The sequence below is a fragment of the Cucurbita moschata genome, unplaced genomic scaffold, assembly GCF_002738365.1.
Source record: "Cucurbita moschata cultivar Rifu unplaced genomic scaffold, Cmos_1.0 Cmo_Scf00056, whole genome shotgun sequence".
NCBI lineage: Eukaryota > Viridiplantae > Streptophyta > Magnoliopsida > Cucurbitales > Cucurbitaceae > Cucurbita > Cucurbita moschata.
In genome coordinates, this window is record NW_019268572.1 from 1,099,126 (window position 1) to 1,123,851 (window position 24,726).

Below are 24,726 nucleotides of genomic sequence, written 5' to 3' on the forward strand. Positions count from 1 at the left end.
ATAATAAATAAGAGTACAGAATATATATATATATATATATATATATATATATATGGTGTGTTAGATTAAAATAAAATGATGGTAAGAAATGAAATGAGACCCTTTTCATAAAGGGAAGATTTTGTGGTGTATGAGTTTCAATTAGTCAGATTTTGTGGGACAGAGAGGGAGTAGTTGAAGAGAATCAAAAGCCAAAGAAGTTGAGCTACCCAACCTACCTCTGTGAATAATTGTGATACACACAAATCAATGGGAGTAGATAAAATGGAGGCCACAACCACATTTCCAAGCCACTTTTGTCCTTCTCTTCCATCTATTAACAAATTTTCTGATTTAGTGTTTCTAATTGCAAATTTTCTATGAATTTTATTAATTTTTAACGATATTGTTGGAATCCAAGTATTCCAGGAATGTCTAGTCATGTTTGTCATTGTGTTTACACACGACATTTTGGTGTACTTAAAAATGGATCAAGAATATCAGCCACGTCTCCGAAAACTCCTAACAATTTTGAGAGAGAATAAGTCGTACGCCAAATTCTCCAAATGCGAATTTTTGAAGGATTGAATTTGAGTGGATCCCACCAAGATTGAAGTGGTCACTAAGTGGAATTACTCAACTACAGTTACTTAGGTACACAGTTTTCTAGGGCTAGCAGGATACTCCAACATTTTGTGCAAGACTTTGCTAGGATAGTTTCATCGCTCACACAGTTGACAAAGAAGGGTGTTCCATTTGTATGGAGCGATGCATGTGACGCAATGTTTCAAGACCTAAAACAATGGTTAGTACCGACTCTAGTGCCAGAGAGCTCAAAGGGATATGTGATATATAGTGACGCCTTTAAGAACGGACTAGGATGCGTATTGATGCAACACGGTAAGTTGTAGTGTATGTGTTTCATTAGTTGAAGGACTACGAGCAAAACTACCCCACGCACGATTTAGAGTTGGCTGCGGTGGTGTTTGCACTTAAAATTTTGCTACACTACTTGTATAGAGAAAAGACTCAAGTTTATATCGACCACAAGAGCTTGAAGTGTTTCTTCACCTAGAAAGAATTGAACATGAGACAATGAAGATGTTTAGAATTGGCAAGGGATTACGACATAGACATTCAATACCTCCCTGAAAAAGCAAATGTAGTCACCGATACTCTAAGCCGAAAAACAACACACTCATTGGTCCTCATCACCAGAGAATCTCGAATGCAGGCGGACTTCGAACAAGCCAAGATAGCAATGGTAACTGGAGTTGTAGCTCATATGACTTGTCTCACTGTCCAACCCACACTTTGACAGCGGATTATTGAATCTCAACAAGAGAACCCCAACTTAGACAAGATTTTGGGTCAGTTAAGCATGGGTTCAGTGGACAAGTTCACCAAATCATCAGATGGAAGGTTGTTATGTCAAGGACGACTTTGCATTCCAACAGTGGAGGAGCTAAGGAATGATGTAATGACCCAAAATTTTCTACTTAATTTAAGGTCGCTACTGTATACGTACCATAACCATTGAATGCGGAAGACTTCATTTAAATTCCATAAAACATAACCTTTATCTTAAAACACAGTCATGGACTTGCGTGTTTTCGAAAACATCCTTAAAATGACACAACAAAAGGCCCGAAATAAAATAAATAAGCGTTTAAGTTTAAAACATTCTATTCTAGCCTAAGTCTAAGAAAATAAATACCACTATCCTATGCATGTGTCATGATCTCGAGTTGCGATGCCGTCGTCAACCGTACAAGAATGTCTTGCCTTAACCTGAAGAATGTAGTAGCACATGACTTGAGTATTTTGGCTTGACTATTTAAAGAAATACTCAGTAAGTGACCCCACTATTGTGGTTAAATGCAACAATCATATGCAATGAAATGATGAGACCTATCTTTTGTTTCATTTCGTTTTTTCTACGGTACTATCCTAACAGGTAAACTTTGGACGTGTACTATATACTCTACACACAGCCATACGTGCGAGTATGGGCTCACCAGCTAGTTCGCACATCGCTGAGCCACTTTCCTTATCCGGTGGGCATACTCTGGGAGCCTCTTATGCCGGAACCCGTTAGAACTAGTAACCGTCACGACAGCGTTATGCAAAGCATAACGATCATTGTCCTGAAATTAGATGTACGCGTCCGTACTCTCGTGATGGTTTCGGGGTATCCCCCAGATGCATGAACACTCATAATGCATGAGGTCCCCATTACTTCTACATTTTCATTATCCTTTAATACAACCCCGCTAGCATTAAGTACATATCATATCATTTTTCATATCGTTTTAGATATCGTTCATCATTCAATCATATCGTTTCTCATTCTTCCGTTCTCTAATCAAACATAATTCTAACGGGGTTATGTTTCATGTTATTTATCGTAATTTCATGTCATTCATATCATGTTGTATACACACAATTTAAGAGACCTAACATAACGTTCTATGCTTTTAACATAATATTTCATCATATACAAATCATACCATGACATATTGCATCACAATGTATCATATCATAAACCGGTAATAACGTCAACACTTCATAGTCATATCATTCTCTAACTTATCATAGTCTTAACGTTCTTATACCTATCACATACATATCATTACGTGAACGTACCTTAGTCATATCATCATAAGAACTTAACCTAACGCTATCGTTTTATCAATATATCACAAACCTATCCCTTTCTACCCGTAACATAACCGTATTCTTCCATCAATCTCTCTTATCCATATCACTCCGGTATGTAACTTAACCTTAACGTTTCATGAACGTATTTTACTCCTATTGTTACATTTCGTTTTGTGCATCCTTCTTGTATCCTATCTCAAACAGATCTTTGAACACATTGTACAGTTACTATTATCATACAATTCACATATTATAACATATACATAACATATAGGAAGCATATTGATCCACAGACAATTCCACACGTATCAATATATATGACACGTGCAGAACCACAAGGCACGTGTCAACATCAAAATATAACCATGCCGATAGTAAGGTCACTTACCTGGTTAGCTTAGGCTGATGTTCCGTCGTTATTCTTAATTAAAGTCCATTGAAATCCAAGTCAACTTGTGTGAGCCCATGACATCAGTTTCAAGTTTGAATTTCTACATAATTGTTTCTCTCATTTATGTTGACCCATGTGTTATACTTCATGCGAACGTTAGAGTCTTTGCTTGAGTTAGGTCTTGAAATATTTATATATGTTCGTTATATTCACAATCTTCCCTCCCTGTCTCTTACTGTGTTTCCCTTCTTTTAATTATCTCTCTATGAAATTATATTCACAATCTTCCCTCCATGTTTCCCTTCTTTTAATTCTCTCTCCCTGTTTTAGGATGGTTTTTAATATCCTTAAATAAAATAAAATAAAATTACTAACCTCAATGCAATATTTCTTTCTAGCAAAATATCTCTTACCAGCAAAACTTAATCTGAAACTTTTTGTGTTTGTTTTTTAGAAGAAATTCTGATAAGTTATCTATTTAATCCATTCTTTTTATTTTTTTTGTTACCTCTCAATTAGGTTAGCAATTACTTTTGGCCAATCCATTGTTTTTATTTTTTATTCTTTTTATTTTTGTTTGTTACCTCTCAATTGGGTTAGCAATTACTTTGGGCCAATTTAGACTCTATTTTGTTTCTGCTGTTGATGATGACGTATCTTTATAACAGGTAAATTGCTAAATAAAACTAAATAATTGGATAAAAGAAAGGAAGATCTGAGATATAACTTATTGAGAAATCTCAAATCTCTCTCCCATATAAAGCTTATCATTTCTATAAACCCATCTCCTATAAATTTGATGGGAAGGCATTTCTATTTTCTCAAATCTGACTTTTTTTTTCATTTCTGTTTCATTTTGCAGTAATTGTGAGGTGTGTTGAGGGGAGATTATTGGAGTAAGTGACTACCACTAATGGGAAGAAATGAAGGAATAATTGTTTTTATTTACTTATTTATTAATTTATTATTTTTTTTTTACCCAATAATAATAATAACTTTTATTTGTTTATTTATTTATTTATTTATTTTGGGCGGTTACAAATGAAATGCTAATCGAGGCTCATTGTTCTCTATGCATACAAGTAGTACCAAGATATACAAAGTCTTGAAACAACACTTATGGTGGTGAAGTATGAAAAATGACATAGCGGAATTCGTAAGAAAAGTGTATGGTATGCGGTGAAAGCCCCTAGACAGAGGGCAACAAGATTGTTGCAACTCCTCAACTTGTCGGAATGGAAGTAGGAAAACATCGCTATGAACTTCCAGGACTACCTATAACACTGTAGGTACAATAATGTAACTAGTAAAATAAATATAAATAATAATAAAAAGTAAAGAAAAAGAAAAGCATTTAACCTCCCTCAATCCCACCATCCAAAAATCTTTGAAATATTAAAAAGAAAAGAAATATTTAACCTCCCTCAAATTTTTATTTTTTTATTTTTTTTATATTTAAAAGTGTTTTTTGAAGTTTTTTTTAGTTAAATAAAAAATATTAATGAAAATTTTGAAAACTTTTAAAAGTATTTTTTTAAACACTTTTAGAAGTAAAAGAATATTTTTTAAATAAGATGGTCCTCCAAAATTAATGGTAATATTACTTTTAAATTTTTCTAATTTAAATAATATTTTTTAGATATTTTTAAAATTTGAAGAGGATAATTGAAACTTTTAAAAGTTTAAATGATATTTTTGAGAGAAAGAACTTTATTAATTTAGCCTTAAAATTTACTCCTCCACCGTAAATGTCACATTCATAAAAATCAAATATCAAACATTTGTAAGTCACCACACATCATTAATATCAGTTACAAATATCAAATATTTTTTTTATGATCATAATAATCTCAAAAGTAGAGCTAGAGTAAGGTTGGATTGTAAATTTATTTTGAGTTGGTCGAGTTGACCTAAAAAAAAATGTCAACTAGTGAACTGACCTGAATTTTCGATTTTCCAAAAATTCAATCCAATCTAAATTTAAAAGAAAAAAAAATCTAATCCAACCCAAATTTTATGATTTGAAGCTAATGGTTTAGATTGGTAAGTTCTTATCGGAGGTTAGAGAAATCAAACTAGGAGGGAAGAAGGGAGTTTTATATGATTTGTTTTTTTATAAGCATAGCCGACGTAGACATGCGTTGTCTCGCTATTTATCTCAGTAACATGCTAAATTTAACGTAAGAGCTTTAAATGATACATACTTAAATTTAGATACATGTATACCCGTTCATAGGATAAATCGAATATATAATATATGAGAATATAATTGTTTGTTATAGAACACATTTTAAGCAAACATATTTCCCTCAATTATTTCAGTTTTAAGTGTTTTCTGAATTTGAAAATTAGTTTCCAACAAACACCATAAAATGGGATTTTATATTTTATGATACACGCAAAGTCCCAAGAACATAGTTCCTAGGTTTAGTTGTTGGTTGTGTTGGAAAACTAGCCAAAGTCCAAAGCCTGTGGAAGGAGGCTTAACTACTAATTTGACTTTTGTGGTAAACAGCTTTCAACGCTCAAACCACAAATCACCACCAATAGACGAAGTTAGGTGAAGCCTGTCCATTCCTATTCTACTTTATTCTAGTATGAATGAAAATTTAGGCACTTATGTTCTTCAATTCTTGCCCGACTTTGGTCTTAAATTCTAACTTCTTAATCTTAATCTAGTTCTCATCTAAGGAGTTTAGTTATAAGGTTCAGGGTTCTTGATCCTTATTCACGTGCATAATTTTCATTCAAATAACATAAAATTATAACATATTTATTGAATATTCTAGAAACATCATGAATGGGTCTTAAATACCTTTAACTTGGTTTAGCTTCTAAACTTAATCTCAATCTCTTAAAATTTTAGGTCAATATTGAGTCATTTAGAGTGTTTTTGGACTTTGAAATATTTTACATTGAGTTTTAGGGGTATTTTAGTAATTTTTCACAAATGAGTTTTAGAGACGTTTTAGTAATTTTTCACAAACTTAGTTTGAGTTCAAACTTGATCCAATAGTTCTAAGACTAAAAATAGTCTTTTGACATTATGAAATAAGTCCTCTTCTAAAATTTTATAACAAGATCATTTGAGTTTAACTTTATAACTTCATTCCATGAACATAATTTGCCTATCCTTTTGTGTGTAGAATTAAAATGGGTAGCAGAGTTCACTTCATGGGTTATTTTAGTGTTACTTTATTTTCGAGCAAAACACTCGTTTATGTTCTTAACTCATTGTTCTTAATTTAATTCTTGTATTTCTTAAGAAAACTCTATATTGGTTACTTACTTTTTTTAGTTGCTGTTTAGATAATCAATTCTCCTTCGGGTACTAGAATTGTCCAAAATTTTCTTTAGTAGATTCCTTAAAGAGTTTAACTTCTGAAACCATAAAAATTTTCATGAGAATGGACGGTAAAGAAGGTTAATTTTGAGAAAAATTAAGGAGAGGTCTAAAATTAGGCTGACATGGCCAATTTAGTTGAACGGTCCACGTCGTCATCTTCTTCATCACGCGCACCATTTACTCCCGCCACTTAAAACTTGGTCTCTCCAGCTTGGTATAGAGCATTTCTCCCCATGATTTCTAAAAGAAGTTGTTGCAAGGAAGATGCAGAGACCAAGAACTCACTTGATCGTGGTATCCAAAGTTATCCTTCTCCAAAGTTGGTTGAAAACACGTTTTCTCATGGACAAACCCATTGCTACATGTTATTGGTCAAACCGATTGTGACCTTTTCACACACAATTTCTTCACAAAACTTCTTCCTTATCCTTCTCTCAAACTTAAATAATTATTTTGGATAGACGAATTTGTGTGATCGTGGCTAATTTTGAAGTAACTCCTAAGGGTTGTAGGTGAACCCAATGTAAAAAAATTGATCCACTTGGACAGTTCGATCCATGCCTTATTGAGTCTCAATTCCTTCATAAAAAATGTTTAACTCAGTCCCCTGTAGCTTACAAAATGTTTAATTTTGAATGAGAGGAACCTTAGGTAAGAAATATAAGTTTACCCCCAAAACTTACTCCAAATTGACTTCCTCCAATTAGGTACGTTCTTGAGCTCGTTGGTTTTAGGGATCTTCTACTATAAACTTTAGTGAATGTAGGAGAACAATCCTAGAGCTTCATGGTTGATAGGACTATACTTGTGGTGAAGGGGAACCTTTGAGAGAACAATTGTAGCATTTTGTAGACCTCAACTTTCATGCCTTAAAAATCAGCTTGGAGAAACCTGTCATCTTTGTTGAAGATAGAAGATGACATCATCTAATTTAACTCATTTGTATTGTTTTAATTCGTTCAGTTCTCACAAAAATTCATTTGGTTTTAGAAACTAGACTCCATTTAAAATACCTTCCAGTAATTTCAAAGAATTTTGAATTTTAGAAGTCCAGGAACAGAACACCTAAGTAATTGTTTTGGACTTTTATACAAGAAATGCTCGTAAGAATCAACTAGGACTTGAGCATAAGGACTTGAGCATAAAGACTTTTAGCATGTATTATGAACTTATTAAACATGAAATTGGATAGCTAAACTTAGGAATTGGAATATTTAAATGGTTTAGTTCGAATTACATATTTTACGACTTTTGATGTGTTGAATATGAATTTTATTGATCTATGGTATACTTTTTGACTCTGGCATAACATTTATTCATATTTTATGAAACTAACTTTTATGGTCCAAGTTATGTCCGAAAAAATGAGATGGTCCAAAATGGTCAATGATTGCTTTTGGCGAAACTTAACACACTAAATAATCGGCATTCTTTTATGGTAGGAGGATTTGAAAATGAGTATATATCCCTTATAATACTTTCTACTATTTTAATCGAGAAAGAATCTCTTCCAAACAACCAAATCATAATGGGATTGAAAAACTAAGTTTCCTTAATCGCGTAGAAAATAGATTATCATTATATCATTTCTACAAGCAATAGCATTTTTTAAAGCTATAATATGTTTAATATAACTAAAATATTGGCTATTTTTAACTTATAATAGCATTTTCTTAACGTTATAATATAGTATTTATAGCTTTAATCTTATGTTGTAATAATGTAAATTTATAATTATTATAATTAACGTAGTAATTTTTTTAATGACATTTGTTTTATGTTGTATAAATTTTATTATAATTTTTATTTTTAACGAAAAGACTCCGACAATATTTTTATAATATAATCTAACATGAAAGATTTTATAACCTATGAAGGAACTTCCATTCCTAATTCAAATTTAAAATAAAGTATTCAAGAACATTAAATTTAGAGAATATTTAAGAAACACATTACTAAAAAACGGCAGAAGAATAGAAACAATAACAATGTTTAGGCTCTGTACTTCCAGCTCTTTTAATACGTTGTGCAGTCGATGCCTTACTAGTCCATTGTCTTTATAATGTTGTCCAACGTCAAGAAAGGAATAGTAACAGACAATGGAGTAATTTGTTAGCATGTTCCACTTGTTCCTGCGATTTTCATAAAAAAAATAAATAAATAACGTGGATTATGTGCCGAATCTAAGCAAGATATGAGAAATACTAGAATGATTATATTAGTATCATCATACTTCACAATTACAAGTTCATTGAGATTAACGACCTTGTTTTAAGGAATAGAGCACAATTCTACCAAGATACAACTTCTTCTAAAAAATATCTATGTTAAACAAGAGATGCAAGTAAATACTTACAACACTGTCAATAGAAGCAGGGAACACCAAATTGTTCAAATAGTCCATGAAAGCAAGCAAGAAACTTAGGATCAAAGCAATTAAAAATAGTATTTCTTTAACTTCAATTTAGCATAATTTAGTGCAACAAACCCAAATGTGAACTCCAGATGAGAAGAAAAAAGAATCACATATTTCTTCCCAATGTACTCTGAAAGTTTAAACTAAATAGTAATACTTTAGATAAAATTTTAAAAAAAATGTAAAAAAAAATGTAAAAAAAAAATGTAAATAGGCTAGTAAACATAGAGTGATGATAATAATGTAAAATAAATACATCCAAATCATCACCCATGTAAGAAAACTACCTCAATACATTCTTGTTCACATATGAAATAAAGGAACTAAGAACGTAGAAAAAGACATAATTACGGATTTATCTTCAATACTTGCAATCTGGATTCCCACAAATTTAGGTCTATTTCTTTAGTGACTTTTTGCTCACTTTTACATTTTTCAAGCCTAAAGTTAAAATTTTAGTCTTCCAATTTAATAGCTCCTTTCTTAAAATGTTAGAAACTATCAAAACACATTTATTTTATTATCAATCATGCAAGTTTTATTCAACATTTGTTATAAAACTATGAACCCATAGGAGAAGGCTTACACAATTAGCAACAAGTAAAGACAACTCTATATTTGTCTACTTTGTCGTAATAAGCTCACCAATGAATATGACCCATTATAACAATCCTAATCCACAATCATACAAAATCAGCCAGCAATCATACATGGACTTTTCCTTCCTTACTTGCTTAATTGCAATAATCTTACCTATTAAAATAGTCAATAAGAACTAGTTGATCTATGTACTCTTAATTGCCTCTTAGATGTCAACTCTTCCTTATTGAATATATTATGTTTCATAATTCAATTGAATACCATTCATAACCTTCAACCAAATTTTCATAAGAAAATAATTATCAATTTCCATCTACTTACTAGAGGTTGAAGAAACTTGAAAACTCCAGCAAGTAATGATTAATGTTATGAAACGAGCAACTTCCACCTGCATATGAAAAAATTAAAGGCTTACAAAAATGTTTGGAAAATGAAGTATAACAATAATAAATGATTCTGATCGGTCTGAGAGGGGCATACTGTCCCTTAAAATCCAAATCAAGACCTCCAATAAACAACTACTACTATTGGCAGGAAAAGGTAGACGAGCCATTTTATTATCTAAAGTATCCAAAAAAAAATTTATTATGGTCTAACAATAGAAATAACATAGAAAACTACTAAAGAGAAGAGTCAATCAAGCTTTCAAAGTTCAAGTACTCAAAAAAATAAGTTCATCGCGATCAAAACCTCTCTAATATCACACAATTTTGAGACAACCGCCACCAATAATGACTCACGAAAGAACAGATTTACTAAATTTTTGGAATCAGTTTCGATTGCCCAAACTTTGGGTGCAGAAGAAAAAATGGAAGGAGAAAAAGAAAACTTGAAATTAATTTTAGGGAACAGAACCTTCATTAAAGGAAAGGGAAAAGAGAGAGAAAGGCTGAAGCGGTGGTTTTCGGCCTTCCCCTTTTTTTCTTTTCAAACCCAACTTTTCACCATTCTTTTAAAAAAACCAAATGTCCCGCTCTTTTTTAACGCAACTTTGAACATTTCTTTCTCCCTCTTTCATAGCATAATATTTAAAATGCTATACTTAAAAGCTACGGAATGCCTTATTTGTTGTAGTACACTTAGAATACATGTATACACCATACATACGCATGTAGAAGTAGTTTTGTATGTATATGTAGTATCTATGCATTTGTGTGACATGACATTCAGAACTTACTTAGTATTGAAGAATGTGATGTCATCTATTTAGAACCCGTGACACATTAGAGAGTATTACTGAGCGAGTTCTAGTTGTCCTGCACTGTTCAAGGCTTAAAATGATGTAGAGTAGAGAGCTTGTTAGGTGCTAGTAGAGGAACTACTAGTTAGCACTCAATTGTAGACACATATGGAACCTATTAAAGAGACTAAGAGGTTGTTAATAAGGAGATATGATTTTCCGTACTTGTTAGATCTACCTAGACCACGTGATTTGATGGGTGTACCTTGAACTGTATGTCAATTGTGAATGACTTAAATGGATAAAAAAGATTAGAGATAAAGTGGCTAATTTCATCTAGAATTGGGAATGATGTGGTTCAATGAATGTATGAGTAGGATGGGAATCTAAATGACTATGTCATAAAATTAGCTAATTCTAGGATCAAGCTTAGAATATATCACATTGAATATATGAGTAAGTTGCTTATTGAGTATTTTTAAAACGGTGAATGGCAAGGGAGTGCAAGAATCGCGTAGCTTTTAGATTCTGATCCTATTTTGCTGTATTATTTCGTAAACATAGTGGGTATGTTTTAAATTTAATGTATTCTGTATATCACTGATTTGCGTTTGGTCCATAAAATAATTGGTAAAGGACATTCCTGTACGCGTGCTGCCCAAGCCAAAAGAAAGTAAACCAATTACATAACTCCACGTTACACACTTTTCCCGAGGCTTTGTGACTACACGGCCCACAATTTATACCCTCCCAACATTGTGAAGACTTGTGGTGGAAAGACCAAAAAAATGGAGAACCCGGTGGAAGCGGCGGCGGCGGCGGTGCCGAGAGTCGGGGTGGTGGTTTATATCCTGAAGGGAAAGTCAGTGCTGTTGGGTCGAAGGCTGTCCTCCAGCGGTGACTCCAGTCACGCCACATTCGCACTCCCCGGCGGCCATCTCGAATTTGGTGAATCTCTCGTTTTTTGCTCACACTTAAATTTTGATTTCGTTTTAGAGATGGGTACCATTTTTCTAATAAGGGAAATTCCAGGGGAGTCGTTTGAGGAATGTGGTGTGAGAGAGGTGAAGGAAGAGACGGGGTTAGACATTGAGAAAACAGAGTTCCTGACTGCAACAAACAACCCTTTTGTGAATGATCCGAAACCTTCCCATTATGTGGTCATTTTTATGCGCGCAGTTTTATCAGATCCCCTGCAACAGCCTCAGAATCTGGAGCCGAGTAAGTGCGGTGGGTGGGACTGGTACGATTGGGATGATCTTCCAAGCCCTCTGTTTTGGCCTTTAGAGAAGATGGTCAAAAGTGGGTTTAATCCGTTTCCTGTTTGATTGGAGTTGGAGTTTGTAATGGTAATCAACATTAGCTTGCCCTATCTTGTGTTTAGTTTGTAATGCTTTACTTATGTGAATCTGGTATTAATCATACATAAAAAGGGGTCTGTAATAATCAAACTCCTCCCTTTGCTGCCTTTTCTTTCACCACCTTTAAACCATAAATAACTCAACCTAAACCGACCCAACAAAGCAGATGTAGATTATATATATATATATATATATTTTTTTTTTTTTTTGTATCTTTTAAGTTTGACTATAAGATAAGTGAGTCTCTTAATCGAGGAAAGAGTCTCTTAATCGAGAAGGTTTATTCAATTGAGGAAAGAGTCTTTTAATCGAGAAGGTTTATTCAAATCTTTCTTAATCGAGGAAAAGAGTAAAAGAAGGTTTATTCACTCTTAATCGAGGAAAGAGTCTCTTAATCGAGAAAGTTTATTCAAATCTCTCTTAATCGAGGAAAAGAGTAAAAGAAGGTTTATTCAAATCTCTTAATCGAGGAAAAGAGTAAAAGAAGGTTTATTCAAATTCTCTCTTAATCGAGGAAAGAATCTCTTAATCGAGAAGGTTTATTCAAATCTCTCTTAATTGAGGAAAAGAGTAAAAGAAGGTTTATTCAAATTCTCCCTTAATCGAGGAAACAGTAAAAAAAAAGGTTTATTCAAATTCTCTCCTAATCGAGGAAAGAGTAAAAAAAGGTTTATTCAAATTCTCTCTTAATCGAGGAAAGAGTAAATAAAGGTTTCTTCAAATTCTCTCTTAATCGAGGATTTATTCAAATTCTCTCTTAATCGAGTAAAGAGTAAAAATAAGAAAGAGTCTCTTAATGAGGAAAGAGTAAAAAAAGGTTTATTCAAATTCTCTCTTAATCGAGGAAACAATAAATAAAGGTTTATTCAAATTCTCGAGGAAAGAGTAAATAAAAGTTTATTCAAATTCTCGAGAAAAGAGTAAAAAAAGGTTTACTCAAATTCTCTCTTAATCGAGGGAAGAGTAAAAAAAGGTTTATTCAAATTCTCTCTTAATCGAGGAAAGAGTAAAAAAAAAAAAAGGTTTTCATATTCGCAAGGTCGGTTTATTCAAATTCGCTCTTAATCGAGGAAAGAGTAAAAAAAAAAAGTTGGTTTATTCAAATTAGCACTTAATTGAGGAAAGAGTTAAAAAAAAGGTTGGTTTATTCAAATTAGCTCTTAATCAAGGTCTTAAAATCGAGGAAAGAGCAAAAAAAGGTTTATTTAAATTCTCTCTTAATCGAGCAAAGAGTAAAAAAAGGTTTACTCAAATTCTCTCTAAACGGAGGAAAGAGTAAAAAAGAAAAAGTTTTCAAATTCGCAAGGTTGGTTTATTCAAATTCGCTCTTAATCGAGTTAAGAGTAAAAAAAAAAGTTGGTTTATTCAAATTCACTCTTAATCGAGGAAGGATGGTTTATTCAAATTCGCTCTTAATCGAGTAAAGAGTAAAAAAAAAAAAGGTTGGTTTATTCAAATTCCCTCTTAATCTTAGGAAAGAGTAAAAAAAAGTTGGTTTATTCAAATTTACTCTTAATTGAGGAAAAAGTAAAAAGCAAAAGGTTGGTTTATTCAAATTAGCTCTTAATCTGAGAAAAAAAAAGTTGGTTTATTCAAATTAGCTCTTAATCGAGAAAAAAAAAGTTGGTTTATTCAAATTAGCTCTTAATTGAGAAAAAAAAAAGTTGGTTTATTCAAATTAGCTCTTAATCCAGAAAAAAAAAAGTTGGTTTATTCAAATTCGCTCTTAATCCTAGGAAAGAGTAAAAGAAAGGTTGGTTTATTCACATTCGCTCTTAATAGAGGAAGGTTGATTTATTCAAATTTACTCTTAATAGATGAAAAAGTAAAAAACAAAAGGTTGGTTTATTCAAATTAGCTCTTAATAATAAAAAAAAAAGTTATTCAAATTCGCTCCTAATCTAGAAAAGTAAAAAAAAAAATTATTTAAATTAGCTCTTAACAGAGGAAAGAGTAAATAAAGGTTTATGAGTAAAAAAAAAAAAAAAAATTTATTCAAATTAGCTCTTAATCGAGAAAAGAGTAAAAAAAAAATAATAAATAAAATAAAATAAAAGTTTATTCAAATTCCTCCTAATCGAGGAAAGAGTAAAAAAAATAAAAAAAAAGTTTATTCAAATAGCTCTTAATCGAGGAAAGAGTCCAGAAAGAAAGGTTTATTCAAATTCACTAGTAGAGAGTCAAGGTTTATTCAAATTCACTAGTAGAAAGTCAAGGTTTATTCAAATTCCCTCCGAATCCAAGAAATAGTCCAAATTTATTCAAATTTGCTCTGAAGAGTAAAGACCAAATTTATTCAAATTTGCTCTGAAGAGTAAAGATTTATTCAAATTAGCTCTTAATGAAAGAGTTAAAAAAAAGTTTATTCAAATTCCCTCCTGAAGAATAAAAAAAAAGATTTATTCAAAATTAGTTCTTAATAGAGGAAAGAGTAAAAAAAAAAAAGTTTTATTCAAATTAGCTCTGAATCGAGGAAAGAGTCTAGAAAGGTTTATTCAATTTAGCTTTGAATCGAGGAAAGAGTCCATAAAGGTTTATTCAAATTGACTTTGAATCGAGGAAAGAGTCTATAAAGGTTTATTCAAATTCGCAATAAATCAAGAAAAGAGTACAGAAAGGTTTATTCAAATTCGCTCTTAATCTAGAAAGAGTAAAAAAAAAGGTTGATTCAAATTCGCACTTAATTGAGGAAAGAGTAAAAAAAAAAAAATGTTTATTCAAAATTAGCTCTTAATCGAGGAGAGAGTAAAAAAAAAAGGTTTATTTAAATTCGCTCTGAATTGAGGAAAGAATCCAAGGTTTATTCAAATTCGCTCTGAATTGAGGAAAGAATCCAAGGTTTATTCAAATTCGCTCTGAATCGAGAAAGGAGCCTATAAAGGTTTATTCAAATTCGCTCTGAACAGAGGACAGAGTCTAGAAAAGTTTATTCAAATTCGCGAGGGAAGAGTCAAAAAAGGTTTATTCAAATTAGCTTTTGCTCTGAATCGAGAAAAAAGTAAAAAAAAAAAGATTGGCTCTTAACCGAGGAAAGAGAAAAAAAAAGGTTTATTCAAATTGGCTTGAATAGAGGAAAGAGTCTAGATTTATTCAAATTCACTCTTAATCAAGGAAAAGTAAAAAAAAAAAGATTGTTAATCGAGGAAAGAGTTAAAAAAAAAGTTTATTCAAATTTGCTCTTGATCGAGGAAAGAGTTAAAAAAAAAGTTTATTCAAATTTGCTCTTGATCGAGGAAAGAGTTTAAAAAAAAGTTTATTCAAATTAGCTCCGAAGAAAGAGTAAAAAAAAGGTTTATTCAAATTAGCTCTGAATGAGAAAGAGTCAAGAAAGGTTTGGGTTATTTAAATTCGCTCTAAATCGAGGAAAGAGCTCTGAATGAGAAAGAGTCAAGAAAGGTTTGGGTTATTTAAATTCGCTCTAAATCGAGGAAAGAGTCCAGAAAGGTTTATTCAAATTAGCTCAGAAGGTTTTTTCAGTTTTTTCAAATTAGCTCTGAATTGAAGAAAGAATCCAGAAAGATTTATTCAAATTAGCTCTGAATCGAAATCCATAAAGATTTATTCAAATTTGCTCTGAATCAAATTTGCTCTGAATCGAAATCCATAAAGATTTATTCAAATTTGCTCTGAATCAAATTTGCTCTGAATCGAAATCCATAAAGATTTATTCAAATTTGCTCTGAATCGACGGGAGAGTCAAGAAAGGTTTATTCAAATTCGCACCTAATCGAAAAAGAATGAAGAAAGATTAGGAAAGAATGAAGAAAGATTAGGAAAGAGTCAAGGAAGGTAAGGTTTATTCAAATTCGCTCTGAATCGAGAAAGAGTCAAGAAAAGAAATAATTCGCTCTAAATTGAGGAAAGAGTGAAAGGTTTATTCAAATTTGCTCGGAATGGAGGAAAGAGTCAAGAAAGGATAATTGGCTCTAAATTGAGGAAAGAGTGAAAGGTTTATTCAAATTTCCTCTGAATGGAGGAAAGAGTCAAGAAAGGTTTATTTAAATTGAATGGAGGAAAGAGTTAAGAAAGGATAATTCGCTCTAAATTGAGGAAAGAGTGAAAGGTTTATTCAAATTTGCTCTGAATGGAGGAAAGAGTCAAGAAAGGTTTATTCAAATTAGCTTTCGCTCTGAATAAAGGAAAGAGTAAAAAAAAAAGATTGGCTCTTAATCGAGGAAAGAGTTAAAAAAAAAAGAAAGGAAAGAGTAAAAAAAAAAGATTGGCTCTTAATCGAGGAAAGAGTTAAAAAAAAAAGAAGATTTATTCAAATTCGCTCTTAATCGAGGAAAGAGTAAAAAAGAAGGTTTATTGAAATTAGCTCTTAATCGAGGAAAGAGTCAAGAAAGGTTTGGTTTATTCAAATTCGCTCAGAAGGTTTTTTCAAATTAGCTCTAAATCGAAGAAATAGTCCAGAAAGGTTTATTCAAATTCGTTCAGAAGGTTTTTTAGAGTCCAGAAAGGTTTATTCAAATTCTCTCTGAATGGAGGAAAGAGTAAAAAAAAGGATTGGCTGAGGAAAGAGTAAAAAAAAGGATTGGCTGAGGAAAGAGTAAAAAAAAAGGATTGGCTGAGGAAAGAGTTAAAAAATGTTTATTCAAATTAGCTCTTAATCGAGGAAAGAGTAAAAAAAAAAGGTTTATTCAAATTAGCTCTGAATCGAGAAAAGAGTTAAGAAAGGTTTGGTTTATTCAAATTCGCTCTGAATCGAGGAAAGAGTCAAGAATTTATTCAAATTCGCTCTGAATCGAGGAAAGAGTCAAGAATTTATTCAAATTCGCTCTGAATCGAGAAAAGAGTCGAGAATTTATTCAAATTCGCTCTGAATCGAGAAAAGAGTCGAGAATTTATTCAAATTCGCTCTGAATCGAGAAAAGAGTCGAGAATTTATTCAAATTCGCTCTGAATCGAGAAAAGAGTCGAGAAAAGTTTATTCAAATACTCTCTCAATTGAGGAAAGAGTCGAGAAAAGTTTATTCAAATTCTCTCTCAATCGAGGAGAGTCAAGAATTTATTCAAATTCGGTCAGAATCGAGGAAAGAGTCAAATTCGCTCTGAATCGAGTAAAGAGTCAAGTTTATTCAAATTCGCTCTTAATCAAGGAAAGAGTCAAGTTTATTCAAATTCATTCTAAATCGAGAAAAGAGTCAAGAAAGGTTTATTCAAATTAGCTCTGAATCGAAGAAAGAGTCTAGAAAGGTTTATTCAAATTCGCTTTGAATCGAGGAAAGAGTCAAGAAAAGTTTATTGAAAAGTTTATTCAAATTCTCTCTCAATCGAGGAGAGTCAAGAATGTTGGCTTATTGGCCCTTGATCTCACATTAATTAATTTCAATGAATTAATTATTGACGTTTTGATGATAACAAACCTACTTTTAATTATTAACTATTTTCAGTTTTTTGAACTGTCCACAGTATAAGGTCGGGAATAACGATTACAACAACTTTTCAATTACTCAAATCAGAGCTAAAACGAAGAAATTAGAGTCGAGACAACATACCCGACGTGATGATGTGGCAACAAAATCAAAATGATGGACAAATCAAAATATATCAAAGTATGACATTTATAATATTGGAAGAGTAACAAATGGTGGAGTTTTTCTTATTATTACATTTCTAAATAAAATTATTTTTACAAAATATAAATTTGAATATAACCGTTACTCACATCGAATTTTATTATTACTATATTATATTATTATATTATTATATTTTAAAATTTTGGTAGTTACTCACATCATTTTTATTATTATTATATTATTATATTTATAATAAATTTTGAATTTCATTTGACCGTTACTCACATAACTTTTTATTATTATTATATTATATTACTATTATATTAAAATTTTGAAATAAATGAATTTAGAAAATTTTCTTATTTAATTACTTTTAATCTCCACCTTCCATTATTCCTAACACAATCCAATGGTCAATATTCAATCCTACATTTTGCCACTTTTCTCCCCTATATAAAATCTTCCCCACATTTTTAAAATACACAACTTACATACATTCTTCAATCCTCATTTGTTCAAAGTCTCCATTGTTTGTTGCTCTCTCCAAGCTTACAAGTTTATTTCTTTTCATCTTATTCTTGAGAGGGATTATTATTATATTGTGAGGAAATAGTTGTGAGTATCCCAAATTGTAAATCTACTCTTTGAGAGAGTTGTGGTGTGTTATTATCAAACTCAAATACTTGTATCGGTTTGATCCTGCGCCGTGGAAAGGATTGAGTTTGCTCTTGAACTCGTAAAAAGAGCGGTGTACCGGTTTGGCTCTGATCCGTGGAAAGAGTCGGAAAAGTTCTTTATTCAAATTCCCAAGAGGCGCTTGGGGAGTGGAGTAGGTCGAGTTTGACCGAACCACTATAAAACTACGGTGTCATTTTCTCTAACTCTTTCCTATTTAATTTCAAGATTATTATTATGATTTATTGCATGTTCTACTTGATTATTGTTTTGACTTGAATTATTTTGTTTTAGTAATTATCATCTTCTACTTATTTGTAAAAAGTTTTATCATTAGAAAAATTAATCAAGTTTAAACACTTTTATCGTTAAAACCCTATTCACCCCCTCTCTAGGGTTACCATACCGATCCAACAAAGAATTTATTCAAATTCGCTCTGAATCGAGAAAAGAGTCAAGTTTATTCAAATTCGCTCTGAATTAAGGAAAGAGTCAAGTTTATTCAAATTCGCTCTTAATCAAGGAAAGAGTCCAAAAAGGTTTATTCAAATTCGCTCTGAATCGAAGAAAGAGTCAAGAAAGGTTTATTCAAATTCGCTCCGAATCGAGGAAAGAGTCAAGAAAAAAGTTTATTCAAATTCTCTCTCAATCGAGGAAAGAGTCAAGAAAAAAGTTTATTCAAATTCTCTCTCAGTCGAGGAAAGAGTCCAGAATGGTTTATTCAAATTCACTCTGAATCGAGGAGAGAGTCAAAGAAAGGTTTATTCAAATTATCAAGAGGCGCGTGGGGAGTGGATAAGGTCAAGTCTAAACCACTATAAAACTACGGTATTATTAAAATATATTGCATGTTATATGTTTTTTTTTAATATTGGTTTATTGTTATTTATTGAACTAGTTTATTATATTAATTATCATATTCTATTTATTTAAAAAAAATTATAATTAGAAAAATTAATAAAGTTTAAATAATTTTATTGTTAAAAAAAATTTGATAATTAGAAAAATTAATAAATTTAAATAATTTTGTTGTTAAAAAAAATTTGATAATTAAAAAAATTAATAAGTTTAAATAATTTTATTGTTAAAACCCTATTCACCCCTCTAGTTTTATATCTATCCAACAATTAGTATTAGAGCAATTGCTTCTTATAGATTTTTAGATCCAACAATTGGTATCAGAGTCGTTGCTTCTTATAGATTTTTAGAGCTTACGGCAAACCTAGTTAAAAATGGTTTTTTATGATGACAATAGACAATCAACTCTAAACCTCCTTATTTTGGTGACAATCAACTCTAGACCTCCTTGTTTTGGTGACAATCAACTCTTAGACTTCCTTATTCTGATGGAACAAATTATATTTATTGAAAAGCTAGAATGAAAATCGATTGATTACAATTTTAAATGTTATAAAGACCCTTGCATTCCAATAAAAATAATATTAAGAGCTTAAAATTGAAGATGAATTTAATGATATGAAAAAATGTTGTTTTAATGGTTTTAATGTTAGTGATATAATCTGGGAACAAATTAAGTTAAACAAAGGATGGGTGATATGTTTATTAGATTTACTAATACTAATATTCTAAACGCTTTGAAAAATCTAAAAGTATATTCTAATTTAAATTCTAAAAGTATATTATAATTTCGAAAACAAGGAACATTCTTAAGTCTCTACCTAAAAGTAGAAGCAAAGGAAGAAGATAGACACATAATTTTTGCTTCATGGTTCATAGTGACGATGATGAAGAAGTGGCTCATAGTGACAAAGATGATGAAGAAGGTGAGGTAATTCTTGAATCTCCTTCAATGAATTATTGAAAGTTTTTGAAGAAATGTAATTGATTTAGAAAAACTTGGTTCAAGTAGGTTCAAAAGAATATAAGGCTTCAATAATTAAAAATAAATCTTTATTAAATGAAATTTCTTATCTAAAAGAGAATGATCATAATATTGTACCATTTGACGTACTTTGTGAAAAGATGTATTCGATTGTGATTAGAAAAATGCACTAATTGACTAATTCATAAAGTTAAATTTCTTGAGATGATGGTTGGAAAAAAGATAAGTTAATTAAATTGTTCAAAGAAAATAAATTAAATACTATGCAAAAACTTGGTAAGGCTTAAGAGTCTATTAAAAAGTTAATTAGGGTAATAAAAAAGGATTAGACTATATTGATGAATGTTCTACCCCTCCAAGTTCTAAAACAATATTTTTTAAGCATCCCCTATTATGTCGAAGCCTAACATATGTAAATTTGTATCTCAGTATGATAAATCTAGATGTGTTTATATGTCATTATTGTGGTGTTGAAGGTCATGTTAAACCTAAGTGCTTTAAATTGAAAATTTCTCAAAACATTATTTCAAAAGGAAAATTTTCTCAAAATATAAAATTTAACCATGTTTTAAGAAATAAATTTTTCTATTAAAAATAGAATACATAAACTTTCCAAAAGATAAATTCCTACATGATGTTATTTGTTTCTCACGAGGTAAGCGTGGACATAAAGATTATTGTTGTTACTTATCTAAATACAATGTCTTTAATATAATGCAAACATGATTCTTAAATTCTTAAAAGACTAACTTTCTAGGACCCAAACCGGTGAAGGTCAATTTTAAGTATATTTGTTTTCAGGTTTATTTGATCGCCCCAAGAAAAAATAAGTGCGAAATCAATTCAAGTTTATGAATCTTTAAAAGAAGGATGGTGTCTTAATAACTTTAAAATAATTGGTAAGGGTACTATAGATAATGACTCTTGTACTAAAATGTATTTTTAGTTGATGATGTAAAGCATGACTTATTAACATTAGTCAACTATGTGATAAAAGTTTTAGAGTTATATTTGATAAAAATAATTGCATAATTGAAAATGTTAGTGATAGAAAGATGTTGTTTGTTGGAAATAGAGATGATAACGTGTACATTATTAATTTAAATGATTGTCCTAAAAATGATAAATGTCTTTCAACTTTGTGTGATAACTCTTGGCTATGACATAGATGATTAGGACATACTAAATTTAAATATCTCAAAACATTCTTTAGTTAAAATCTTCCTAAATTTAAATTTGAAAAAGATACAATTTATGATGTTTGGCAAATGGGTAAGCAAACCGAGTCTTATTTCAAATCTAATAATGAGATTTCTACCTCTTCAACTATTACATAGACTTATTTGACCCTTCTAAAATAGCTAGAGTCAATTACTATGCCTGTATGATAGTTGACTATTTTTCGAAATATTAATTGAATTTTGATGATAAAATATAGGAATATGTTTTAAAAGATTTTCTTAATTTTGTAAAAAGAATACAAAATGAAAAAGGATGAGTAAATCCTCATGTATTTCTCTCTCTTGATGGTATCTTCGAAATTAAAAATGCTTTTTTTCATTTTGAACTAGCCATTCTTTTCCAAACATTATTCTCAAAATTTAAGCAAAAAAATCATCTCCTATCACACAACATATTTTAGAAGGGTCAAAGAAGTCCATATGTAATAAGTCCATATGTAATAGTTGAAGAGATCCATATATAATAGTTGAAGAATTCTACGGGTAGATGATTTGTAAGAGGACTTGGTTTGCATTTCTATTTCACAATTATTACAAATTTTATCTTTTTCAAATTTAAATTTAGGAAGAACTCTAACCAATGAACTTTTTGAAATATTTGAAATCAAATGCATACTAGCATGTCCTAATCTTCTATGTTATAACTAAGAATTATCATGTAAAACCGAAAGACATTTATCGTTTGTAGGACAATCATTTAAATCAATAGTATACACATTGTCATCTCTATTTCCTACGAACAAAAACTTTCTTATACTAGCATTTTTAATTATGCAATTATTCTTATCAAATACCACTCTAAAACCTTTATCACATAATTGACTAATGCTAAGTAAGTCATGCTTTAAACCATCGACTAAAAGTACATTTTCAATAAGAGTACAAGTGTCATTACCTATAGTACCCTTACCAATTATTTTACCTTATTGTTATTACTAAAGGTTACTAGGCCACCATTCTTCTTGGAAAATTCACAAACTTGGATTGATTTCCCGTCATGTGTCCTGAGCAACCGCTGTCCAAGTACCACTTGTTTTTTCTTGGAGACTTTTAAACAACAAAGAGATTCAAAATTGACCAAGCTGTCCAAGTACCACTTATTTTTCTTGGAGACTTTCAAACAACAAAAAGATTCAAAATTGACCTTTTGGTGCCCATACTTTTTTGGGTCCTAGAAAGTTAGTCTTCACAAATTTAGGGTCCATCTATTAAAGGCATTGTATTTGGATAATTAACCAGAATAATTTTTATGTCCAACCTTACCGCATGAAAAACAAACATCATGCAATAATTTATTTATTGGACTAAGTTTATGTGTTTTATTTTTAATGGAGAAAATATTTCTTACGTCATTGTTAAATTTTGTGTTTTGAGAAAAAAAAAATCGAAGGAATACTTAGAACAAATTTACCTGGGTTTAGACTTAGACATGATAGGGGATGCTTTAACCAATATTGTTTGAGAACTTGAAGTGGAAAACTTTCATCAATATAGTCTAATCCTCTTTTATCACATAAGCCTTACCTATTTAAGTATTTTATCTGATTCTTGAGCACTTATTGTTAACCTTTTAATAAATTCTTTAGGCCTACTGTTTTTAATTTATTTTCTTTTAGCAATTTAGTTTGTGAACAAAAAAAAAAAAAAGTTAACTCTATCAATTAATGCATTTTTTTCATCACTATCAAATACATGTTTTTTCAAGGTATATCAAAATTTACAATGTATGATCATTTTCAAGCAAGAAATTTCATTTGGTAAAGACTTATTTTCATTTATTGAAGTTTTATATTTTCTTTGAAGCATAACATACTTTGAACCAAGTTTTTTTTAAATCAACTATCTCCTCAACGATTTTAAATAAATCATTACAAGAAAGAGATTCAAGAATTACCTCATCGTCTTGTTCATCATCTTTGTCACACGAGTCAAGCAAAAATTTGCTACTTATTCATCACTTCCACTTTCGTCACTATCATCCCAAGTACCTTCATTGCTTTTTTTCTTGGATTTCTTTGATGATTTGAGAAGAGGACAATTTGTTCTTATATGACTCGACTTTTTACATTCATAGCATATTACCTCATCGTTTTTGCTCTTTTCACCTTTTAACTCATTTTGGTTGGTGAAATGTTTCTTGAATTGTTTATTCCTTTTAATAAAATTTTTATACTTACGTATGAAGTAGGCGACATCATCTTCATCAAGGACTTCCTCATCTTCGGAGTCAACTTCTAATGTGATGAACTTTAGGGCTATACTTTTTTTTTTTTTTTGGATTCTCTTTCATGTGCTCCTCCATGGTAATTTCATGTGTCATGAGAGAACCAACCAGTTCATCCAAAGGAATCTTTGTGAGATCCTTTGCTTCTCCGTCACTTTTGCTTCCCAACTTTTAGGAGGTAGAGACTTAGAATTTTTCTTTGAATATACTTTTTTCAAGATTTTTCAAAGCATTTATAATATTAGTAAATCTAGTAAATATATCACCAATAGATTCATTTCATCCTTTTTAAATAGTTCATAATTATGGACTAACATGATAATTTTTGTTTCTTTAACTGAATTTGTTCCCTCCTGAGTTATTCAAGAGTTTTCCAAATTTCATATGTCAAAGAACACATACATATCCTATTAAATTCATCATTGTTAGGGCACAATAAAGACCGTTTATAGCAAAACATTTTTTCATATCATGCTAATCAAATTCATCCTCTATTTTAGACACCTCAATATTATTAACAATTTTTATTGGAATACAAGGACCTTTATTAACATTTAACACTGATGATAATCAACCGATTGCAAATAAATTTTCATTCTAGCTTCCCAAAAAATATAACTTGTTCCATCAAAATAAGGAGGCCTAGAGGTTGATTTTCCTTCACTAAAACAATTATTAACATGTAGGTTTTCCATAAGCTCTAACAATAAAGTTTATATAAAAAATCTTAAGAGCAACCCGCTCTAATACCAATTGTTGGATCGATATGACAACCCTAGAAGGGGTGAATAGGGTTTAACAATAAAAGTATTTAAGCGTGCCTAATTTTTCTAATTATAATACTTTTATAGATAATTAATAGAACAAAATAGTTAAGTCAAAAGAATAAACACTTAAAACAGGTAATAAATCACAATAATAATTTTAAAATTAAATAGAAAAGAGTTAGAAAACATGATATCATAGTTTTATAGTGGTTCGGTTAAACTCAACCTACTCCACTTTCCCGAGCGCCTCTTGAGAATTTGAATAAAGAACTTTCTTGACTCTTCCTACGGATCATAGCCCAACTGCTACACCGCTCTTTTTACGAGTTCAAGAACAAACTCAATTCTTTTCACGGCTCAGAATCAAACCAGTACAAGTATTGGAATTTTGTAGGAATACACCATAACTCTCTAATAGAGTAGATTTACAATTTAAGTACTCGCAACTATTTTCTCACAATACAATAAAAATCTCTCTCTAATTTAAGCACTCCAACTATTTTCTCATAACACAATAAAAATC

General features: G+C 30.7%; 1 protein-coding gene and 1 long non-coding RNA gene across 2 annotated transcripts; one reads left to right on the plus strand and one right to left on the minus strand.

Annotated features, from left to right (window-relative positions):
* Positions 1-9,611: 9,611 nt before the first annotated feature.
* On the minus strand, positions 9,612-24,444 carry LOC111436582. The gene is made up of 3 exons (XR_002709272.1): positions 24,434-24,444; positions 19,229-19,232; positions 9,612-9,781 (listed from the first exon to the last, which is right to left on the minus strand). It is a non-coding gene; the product is annotated as an uncharacterized LOC111436582 (long non-coding RNA).
* LOC111436581 (nudix hydrolase 1-like) lies at positions 11,310-12,038 on the plus strand. The gene is made up of 2 exons (XM_023074329.1): positions 11,310-11,521; positions 11,606-12,038. The coding sequence occupies exons 1-2, from the start codon at positions 11,362-11,364 to the stop codon at positions 11,899-11,901; spliced, it is 456 nt and encodes a 151-aa protein (XP_022930097.1). The 5' UTR covers positions 11,310-11,361; the 3' UTR covers positions 11,902-12,038.
* Positions 24,445-24,726: the final 282 nt, after the last annotated feature.

Excerpts from the sequence above, each read along its gene's own strand:
- LOC111436581 (XM_023074329.1), top strand. The coding sequence starts at position 11,362 with ATGGAGAACCCGGTGGAAGCGGCGGCGGCGGCGGTGCCGAGAGTCGGG. Across the intron at positions 11,522-11,605 it reads CGGCGGCCATCTCGAATTTG|GGGAGTCGTTTGAGGAATGT; the intron begins GTGAATCTCTCG and ends GGGAAATTCCAG.